Raw genomic sequence first — 9,972 nt, forward strand, 5'->3', positions numbered from 1 at the left:
TTTTCCCCTTTCTTTCTGGAGAGCAAAGTGATACAAACCACCTATTTGGGAATATAAAATTTGGCTACAAAGTTTCCTAGAAGATGATTTTGAAAAAAACATGGCAGAGGTCCAGGTGGGAACAATGTGGATCCTCTTATATTTATGTCTTTAAAAATAGATTGGAGGAGCAGTTGCCAGGAGTAACATTTGTCTGTGCACTACACACCCAGTAAGTAGCCTGAGATCTCATGCTCTATCCAGCCCTATTCTCCTCACTCTTTCCATGTTGGAATTGGAAAGGAAGTGTTCATTTTTCTCTTGCCTCCCCTCCCTACCTCCAGGTGACATTTGGTGCACTTGAATCATTTTCTCCATCGTCAGTAAGTTGCTCTGAGACAGTGAATTACAATGTGTACCTAAATTCAAATTGTTAGGAATCCTTGGCTCCTGGTGCTGGGCTTGCTGCTGTGGAGCTGCACCTTTTTATTTTTGGGGCAAACAAAAATAAAGGAAACCTGAAATGTTTAGCAGAATAGCTGCGTTAAGTCTCAGGAAAGCACCTGGGGTAATGGTGTTCAGTTGACTCGCCTTATGCCAAGCACATGTGGGAGGAATACGGTAGTTCCTGCCCTAAGGAGCTCCACAGGCTTCGAAAATTGCCCTTCGGTCTTCATGTATGTATAAAGAGCAAAGGGCTTTGGACAAGTGTTCCACATGTGGGCAGGAGGGAGGCCAGGGCTATGGCGGCCACTGAGCTGTGTCTGTGCTGTCGGATTGCTGCGTCCTCTTCTGTCCCAGGCCGAGGTCAGAAGGAAAACACAGACCCTGAGCCAGGAGGGAGCCTGGCTTTTGGGATGGTGACTGCAAGCGGAGTCGCACAAAATCAGAATGTCAGGGGTGGACAGGGGTGGGTATGAAGCAAACTGCTCCTGCTGGAGGCCCACCTGCACCTCCAGGCCTCTCCCGGCGCGGTGAGGGTGAGGTGGGCAATTGGGACACACAGCTGCAGCTCCCGCCCCTCTGACTACCAGGGGACTGCATGAAAATCACTTCTAGTTTGTTTTTAAAAAAGGCATTTGCCGTGTTCCTGCTGCCTGTTCCCTTGTGTCTCAGGGCTCTCGCAGGGCTGTGACAGCCCCTTTTTGCTTCCCAACCATTGTGTGGCAATATGTGTTTTGCTGCTGAGAGAGGGCCCCAGGTGAGTGCTGGAGACAGCAAAGCCACCTGGGCTTTGGGTAGAGCTGCTTTATGGAGGCATGTCTGTGTGCAGTAAAATAGTAAAAGAAAATAAATGGATATTCTGACAGTGAAGACAAATGACTGCAGAAAGGTCAGCCTTGGTCAAGTCTGTGTCAAAGGAATGAGTCATTAATGTGAAAACAGCGCCTAGGTGGTGGTGTTTGAAGTTCCTGAGCGATGTCTGTAGGACTTCCATTTTGGTTGGCTGTGTTCATTCTGGTCCCAGGGCACTGGAGCAGCACTGGGCTGTGTTCCCACGCTGGGTGCCTCTGCTCAGGCACGTGCAGGGTTAATGCATCAAGAACGTGTGCAGATCAAGAGCATTTCAGCTCAGTGCTATTACTTAATCCTTCACAGAATATCGATGGAGAAACTACTTTATTAATGTGTTACCTCCTCCAATCTTCATTTAACTCATCTCTGCTTTTAAAAAGCAGAATACTGACAGCAAAATTACCTCTACCTTTTAAAATGTTAAAAAAAAAAAAAGAGATATTGTAAATAGAAATTGCTGCGTTCTTCTGTTATTATCATCTGTAAGCATGCTGTTTTCAGACCTTACATGCATGCTACTGTGCTCTCAGACGGACCATTCAGAAAGGAGAAGTACAGGTCGTGTCTGCAGGTAGATACCATCTCCTCGAGGTTTTGGTAAAGATGAATATCTAATTTCAAGTTAGAAAAATTTCTCCTAATAGAAAAACAAAAAAATAAAATCATAGAATTAACATATTTTTTTTCTAACCCCCCCAGTGAAAGAGGAAATAACTCAATACCTTCTGTTCAGAGGAGTAACTGCTGGGAGTGCAGTAACGTGTTGATAGCTATGATGAGCCATATACAGGTCAGTGTATGTATAGCACAGTGACTGTTCTACGTTTTTTTGATGGCTAAAACCAGGAGTGCCATTGCAGAGCCCTTTGCTTTCACAGCTTGAATTCTGCTTGGGAAGAAATATTTGTGTATGTGATTTAAAATGCATGCAGTGAGCTCAGTTCTTCTCTTTGTATGCCATCAGATCAGATCTCCTCAGGACATGCTGGATTTAATACACAGATGCTGATCAGTTGTCAGTAGGTTCATTTGCATGTGTGAGCACTCTCCAGCACTTTGTGTCGAATTTGTTGGATCCACACAGTGCTGCTTAAATTTAGTGCCTATACAAAATGATGGCATTGCTTCAAATGAGTGTTATGCGATGGTTACATCTGCAGTTCTGAACATCTAGAAATCTTGAATGAAGGTACTAAAAGCCTAAATTGTGCACTAATACATAGTCCTGCATAGCTATTGGGAGAGAATGTTTAGACAGTGAGAGGCTCACCACTATTGCCATCAGCCCCATCCCAGCTCACCTTCCCCTGAGGAGCGGTCCCATTTTTGGTGTCCCGTGGTGTCCCTGCCATCAGCACTTGCTACTAATTCAATACATCTGCCAACTTCCCTGGCACCGTGGTACTTTATGCCCACAAAGGAAGATGTGCCATGTGTAATTCCCAAGAATGCTTCTCTTCTTCTTCCTTCTGCTCATCTCTTAATTGCAGAACAGCACTCCCACCCAGGTCAGACTTCTTCCTCCTTCAAACATTTACAGGTAGCTGATTCACAAGTAGGTGAAGCTTCAGCTCTATAGAGTAAAGGGTAAGTTCTGGGCTTGAAGAGCATCACTTAGAGGATTGTTCCTTGTATTCGTTCCATGGTGTCCCTATACAGCTCTTGCAGTTTCTGCATATACCCATGACCAGATGATGTAATCAAATATCTGATAGCATAGTAAAGTGTTTTGGGAATACACTGATAGTAGAAGAGATTATTATTTTCCTACTGAATTCTATGTGTTGCTCTTGTGTTAGTGAAACGTTATCAGCTCCAGCATGAAGTTTCTGCTTTTCTTTCTTCATTGTTCACTTGAATTTTGCAGATCTTTCTGTTCTAGCTGAAAACAGATTAAATTCAACACTTATAGATAAATGGTGCCCTGTGATTTTTAGTGAAGATGCTGTGTTCCATTAAAATCTTCAGTTTTGGTCTCAAAAGAAAGGAGTTCATCTCTTTAAGGGAATGAGCTCTTTTTCATCTTTCAGATCCTATCAGCAGTGACCAGTTACAGGCAGTAGGGAGAAGCTGTTCATCCAACATGCAGCATATTTTTATCTGCAGAGGAAATGAATTATCAGGATGCTCCATCTGCCAAATTCACTCTCATGGTTTCGTTGCCAGCTTATCTATGGGACTAGACACTCCTTAAGGACCTTTATGAGCCCTGAGAAGGCCCTGCTGTGTCATTTTTCCCTCCTGTTCACTGACAGAGGGAGCCCCAGTGCTGTACAATCAGTGCCTGGCTTTCAAAGGGGTCTCACGTGGAGCTGCAGGCAGCCAAGTGTGTCCATGCTGTTGCAGGACCTGCCTGACAGGTGTGATGTGCTCAGTGCTGTGGGTCACACCTGCATTCCTCTGTCAAAATGGACTGCAAAGTAGAGCTGGTATCTCCTGTAAGAGTGGAGGAGATGTGAATGGTCATGGGATGTAATGCTGTGTGTTGTAGGACCTCCTTGGGACCTCCTTGAGACATACCAAACTTCTTCATAAGATCTTCCCTCCCTTTTTCTCCCTCTTCCCAAGCCATTTCCACCACAGTGGGTGCTTCAGAGAGAAGTCAACTTTGATGCTGATAGAAGTAAGCAAGTTAATGTATGTTGCAATTTTCCCTAGGGCAAAAGGTCAGGCTGTATTAACACCTACATAGAGATTTCCTCCCCCACTGAGTTGTACTGCAAAATAGCTACATTACATTCATACAGAGAGATGTATGCAATGTCTGTGGCTTTCAGGCATTGTTCCAGTGCTAGAGATCTGTAGAGCAGATCATAAAGGAATGGCATGCAGCTGTGTCATGGGAGGGTTGGGATGGGTGTTAGGCAAAGGTCCTTCACCAGAGTGTGGTCAGGCTGTGGATCAGGCTTCCCAGGGCAGTGGGCACAGCCCCAAGCTGCTGGAATTCAAGGATCATTTGGACAGCACTCTCATACACAGGGTTTGATTTTGGGTGGTCCTGTATGGAGCTGGAGTTGGACTCAATGATCGCTGTGGATCCCATTCAATTGAGGTTATTCTATGACTATACATAAATCCTATGCTATCCTATGGCAGAAGGGTCAAAGCCATTTTGGCATAGTCCTGTAGTTTTCAGAATTGTCCGTGAATTACATTACTTTTTGTGAAACTGGCAGAGGAGTAAATGTTTGGATAGAGATGTCAAGAAACAGCTATGATTTTTATGTATTGCCTGTGCTATCATAATGTTTAAGTTTTTTAGTTCAACATAGGTTTATAACTTTCCTTTATTTTGTGCTTAGTATTCACTTTTGTCTTCATACAGGTGTCATTTAGATTTATGAGCCTGGAAAGGACCATTATGATCAGGTAATCTGACTTGAATACGCTAACGAAGCTTGTGCGTACATTAGACCTGTCCCCTCCATGGCTGACTTCCAGCAAGTTACTGAGAAAGATTTTGTCTTGATTTTAATATTAACCTCCTGTTGTTTGTTCTTGCTCTCCCTCTCCCACCCTCTCTTTTGTTATGTTCTCTGTTACCTGTCTCCTGCCCCTTTAGGCAATTTCTATCATGCTTCATGCAGATGGCTCACCTTTAATCTTTAGTTAATTGCTTTCCTGTTCTTCTAATAAAGCCTGAAGACCTCTTTTTCAGTAAGGAAAAAGGATTTTGTGTTAATTAGCCTTTGTGCATATGTTTAGAGAAAAAAATTCCTGGCTTTGTGTGGTGGGATGATAGGAGTCCTGAATCTAATCTGTTTTGTAAGTCAAGGATTCATGAAGCTGTCGTATACCATAATTAATTTCAAGTTTCATTTTCCATAGCAGGTGAAATGCTTTTATTATAACCTGAGAATTGAGAGCTGGTCTCTTAGTCCAGAGGCCCAGCTTTAGAAGAAGCTGTTTTTTTTTAATTTCTGTGTCAATTATCTTTTCCTCTTGATACCTTTTGTTCCTGCTTGATAAATAATACAAAATTGAAAAAAAAATTATATATAGTAAGTACATCTAGATTTTGCTGCATGGTAGTTACATATGGACTTTGAAGTGCTGCATCTTGAATATATTTAAAGTTTACTGAGCAATGGTGGTGTGGGGGAGCATTTTGCCTACCTATCTGAAGCCCTCATTTTATGTTTAAGTCACAAGTACACGGTGTATCAGGACTCCTAGAAGTGGTCCTAAATTCTGATCTGGTCAAGGAAAAGATGTAGGTGGCTTTAATGACCTCCAGACAGAGGTCATGTTTGCCCTAAGTTTTGTCATCTAAGCCCTCCACAAGATATGGACAGACACCCTTCTAGACTGGCAACACAGCCACTTATTATCACAAGATCGTTTAGCCAGCTGAAAATAGACATTTAAATTAATTACAGAACAAGACTACTTTGTATATCAAACAAAAGTGGAGACTGAATTCAGTGCTCTTTGGACATTAAGCAAATAAGAGGACTGCATTTTCATTACAACAAGAGTTAAGGTGCCTCGGATAAAAGTGTTTTTTGATGTCATCTTTTCTAATTAGTGAAGGCTAGTAGGTATTGCACATGCAGACTGGATATCTGTACTGTGCAAACGTTGCTTATAAATGCTAGCTCCTTATTTTGTCATTTAATTTACATAAACACCATATGGCAGCAGTCCATCTACCACATACTGGCTGTAACTAATCTTAACATTATTATTCATCTTTCTTTCAATAACAGAAGGAAAGAGCTTCTGCTGTTTGAAATTGTATGCATTAACCAGTGTGTTGTAAAACGGTGTTTTCTCCCTTAGCTATAATGCAGTCTCATCATTGCAGAGCTGAAAATTAGAAAATCAAATGCATAAAAGTGGAAAATTGGACTAATTCCTGAACTGCTTCTGTGTTTCTATGACATTTTCTTTTGATCTGTGTTTAAGGTTTATCTGTGTATCCTTGGGGGACGCAGTGGTGATGGTCTGTTGAACAAAGTGGTGCAGCTCAGTAATAGGTGTCTGAAGAGGTGGTTAATAATGGAGAAGAATGATTGAAAGAATGAAAGATGTTGAGCTGAATAGTCACTTTGTCTGTTGGAAAGAGCAGACGAGAAGCTGGCCAAAATCTAGATTAGCTGACTGATCTATAAGATGTCGTTTCTAAGCCAAATCATTAAGACTTGAAAGCTAGCTATTAATCATCCATAAAGGTTTTTGTATCCTCTGTGGAGTATTGCTTAGAGGAAGCAGAAATAGCCTTGGTGTACACACAGGAAATTGGAGAATTCAGGTAGCAGCTCTGGAGCAAGTAAAACCTATGTGCTGATCTGGAGAGGGCAGATAAGTGAGAACATAGCAAGGCATAGTTATCTAAGCAGGGACAGAGGCTGGCTACTCACAGGGAGGAGATTGCTTCTGTAAGGTATAAGATATTCTCTCTCTCTCTTTTTTTTTTTTTTTTGTAATTTATAGGCAAACAGATTGATAGGGCTGAAAGGGGCATTTGGACTTCATCTTTACTCACTCCAAAGAAGAGTCAGTTATATCTCATATCTTTCTCAGTGAAAGTTTGTCTGACCTCTTCTTCAGGCAATCTATTTCCACGTTTCATTGTTCTTGCCAACATAATATTCTCCTGGCTACAGATGTAACCCTTGCTGTTAAAATTAAAGGCTGTTTCTTTCTCCCCCTCCTGGATGGACATGAAGAACTACCATTCAATCCCTCCTCACAGCAGCATTTCATGTGCTTGAGGGCTGTTATTATGTCATGCCTTGGTCTTATGTTCTTTAGATTAAAAAACTTACTGCTCCATCTTTCTTCCAGAATCACGTTTCCCAGCATAGTTTTTGTAGTTCTCTTCTGGATTCCTTTCAGTTGACCCAGATATGTTTTACTTATATATTTACTATTATATTTTGAGAACAAAGCAGTATCAAAGCTGCACCCCATAGTACAGAGCACAAGAGTTATATCACGTGTTTTGCATGCTATGTTCTGGCTCTTGGGTGCATGCAGAATCCTGCTGGTACCTAAAGGAACCTGTCCTGTGGTAGTGTGATGTTGACTTATGTTTGGTTCCTTTTTTTTGTATAGTTCCAGGTCTTCTACAGAACTGATTTCTAACCAGTTTTTTCCTCTTATGTATTCATCACTAAATCATTAAGTGCTTAAATTTGGAAGAGACCACTGCTAAGGTCCACCTTAACCACTGCTCCAGCAGGGACACCCAGACCAGGATGCACAGGCCTAAGCCCCTAGGCATCTGAAGATCTCCATGGAGGAGACTCCATGGCCTCTGGACAACCCCTGCCAGTGTTGATGCACTGATTCTCTTATTGCTCTCTCCCGGATATGTAGGTGTTAATACATCCTGACCTTTTGCCCTATGGAAAATTGCAGCATATATTAACTTGCTTACTTCTATCAGCATCAAAGTTGACTTCTCTCTGAAGCATCCACTGTGGTGGAAATGGCTTGGGAAGAGGGAGAAAAAGGGAGGGAAGATCTTATGAAGAAGTTTGGTATGTCTCAAGGAGGTCCCAAGGAGGTCCTACAACACACAGCATTACATCCCATGACCATTCACATCTCCTCCACTCTTACAGGAGATACCAGCTCTACTTTGCAGTCCATTTTGACAGAGGAATGCAGGTGTGACCCACAGCACTGAGCACATCACACCTGTCAGGCAGGTCCTGCAACAGCAGGGACACTTGGCTGCCTGCAGCTCCACGTGAGACCCCTTTGAAAGCCAGGCACTGATTGTACAGCACTGGGGCTCCCTCTGTCAGTGAACAGGAGGGAAAAATGACACAGCAGGGCCTTCTCAGGGTTCATCAAATGCTGAGAGATCCTTAAGGAGTGTGCCAGTGCTCCATCATCAGTACAGCAAAGAAATGCTTCTTGGTGTTCAAATTTGTGCTCATTGCCTCTTGCTTTTGCACTGGGCACTGCTAAAAAGAGCCTGATTGTTTTCAGTGCAGTTCAGGTATTTGTAGATATACCTTTGAGCCTCCTTTTTTGCAAGCTGAGAAGTACCAGCTCTCTCAGCCTCTCCTCATAGGAGTGATGCTCCAGTTCCTTGATCTCCTCGGCCCTCTGCTGGACTCTCTTGCCCTGTGGCCTTCAGCTGGACACAGTGCTCTAAATATGGCCTCACCAGTGCTGAGTAGAGGCACTAATGTTCATTTGTGTCATTAGCCTTTATAGCATCTTCAGTTTGTCCCTGTTTGTTCTTCTCCCCCAGGCCTTATTTCCATTTTGGTGAGAATATTTTAGTTTTTTCCAATACTTTCGTTTCCTCCTAGGTTCTTGCCATCTGTAAACTTAATATACAGTACCTGAATCATGAAGTAAATTCTGAACTGTGTTGCAGCCAGGACAGACCCCTGGAGAACCCTGTGTGACACATCTCTGTCCATTCTTGTGGTTACTCACGTATGGAATAGATGCACACCTCTGCTCCCAGTCCGAGAATTTACTGGCCACAGGATTGTCATTTTGGCTTGTTCCTTGCTTTATGTCCTTAATTAATTCTATCTTTTTGATTTGGGGTAATAAAAATATGAGCAATCATACCGTCTGGAAGGATGCAAAAGTTGAAAAAGTATTAGTCATAGGTAGAACCAGTACTTTCAAATGTACACCTCAGCCTTTTTTCTTCCCCCTTGAGGAAAGGAAGTTTTGCTGCTGCATATTGTTCAGGACTGCTTGCAAAGGCCAAACTGACTGAGATGCTGGAAGAAAATGAAGGAATGATGGTGGTGTTTGAGCACCCCTGCCCTACAACAATAATATCTCTGCTGAGATAAACTGCATCTCATTCAGCAGCAGGTCCAGCAAACTAAAATGAAGGTGAGCTTTGTGGCTAAAAAAGGGTGTCTGTGTTTTTTTTTTTTAATTTTTGCTTTAACTTCCCAGGTTTTCATCAATGTAGTTAAAAATTTTGTCTGTATATCTTATAGCGCTACCCTTTTCTAACTGTTCTTCACGGGGAGATGCAAAAAACACATCTCTTTCCAGGTGCTAATTATTAAGAAGGACTTAAGAATTTTTGTTTTTTTCTTTTTTTTGAAGATAAAACTTGGAAAGGAAGGCTACTTGTTCCAGTGTGTGATCTGTTATTTCACACTATTCCCCCTGGTTCCAGAACATTTTTCTCTGACCTTTGTCACCTTTCTAAGGTGCTCTCACATCATCTTATCTGAGCAGTAGCTATCTCCTCACTCTAAAAATAAGGAGATAATTTCCTTGTTTTGGGATAATTGGGAGTTATCTGCATGCTGAGAGTGAAAGACCCACTTGTGTTATTCAGTTGCTCTTCTGTTCTGCTTTTGTGCCAACAGTCTTGTCATTCCCAGCTTTCCTTCATCCTTCATTTCATTTTTTGCTGTTCTCCTTGAATACTCCCCTGCTTTTCCTATTCATTCCCTTTTGTTTGTTCTCTTTTGCACCTGTCCTCCCAGCGGGAGGGACATTTGGTGTGTGGGGAGGTGAGGAGGTATGATTCAAAATATCTCCCATTTTTCCGCTCCATTCCTCCTTTCACACTTACTGCTCCACTTCTGACAGCGGTGAAGCCTCCCCATGTGAAAGGCTCCATCCTTGCTCCTGCTGCAAGGATGGTGCTGGGATCAGGCCTCTCGCTGTCCCTGCAGTGTGTGATGGGTCACACAAAGTTTTCAGGTGGGTTTCCATCCTGTATTAAGTGCTCTCAAAAGATTAAGTTGT

General features: G+C 42.5%; 1 protein-coding gene across 1 annotated transcript in view; it reads left to right on the forward strand.

Annotated features, from left to right (window-relative positions):
• ZNF800 (zinc finger protein 800) overlaps positions 1 to 4,856 on the forward strand; it is a 24,455-nt gene extending 19,599 nt beyond the window's left edge. The window contains 2 exon segments of the mRNA XM_031553127.1: positions 1,975 to 2,065; positions 4,601 to 4,856. Coding sequence (XP_031408987.1) covers positions 1,975 to 2,065; positions 4,601 to 4,648 — 139 coding nt within the window. The 3' untranslated portion in view covers positions 4,649 to 4,856.
• The last annotated feature ends 5,116 nt before the right edge of the window (positions 4,857 to 9,972 follow it).

The sequence above is a fragment of the Meleagris gallopavo genome, chromosome 1, assembly GCF_000146605.3.
Source record: "Meleagris gallopavo isolate NT-WF06-2002-E0010 breed Aviagen turkey brand Nicholas breeding stock chromosome 1, Turkey_5.1, whole genome shotgun sequence".
Lineage (NCBI taxonomy): Eukaryota > Metazoa > Chordata > Aves > Galliformes > Phasianidae > Meleagris > Meleagris gallopavo.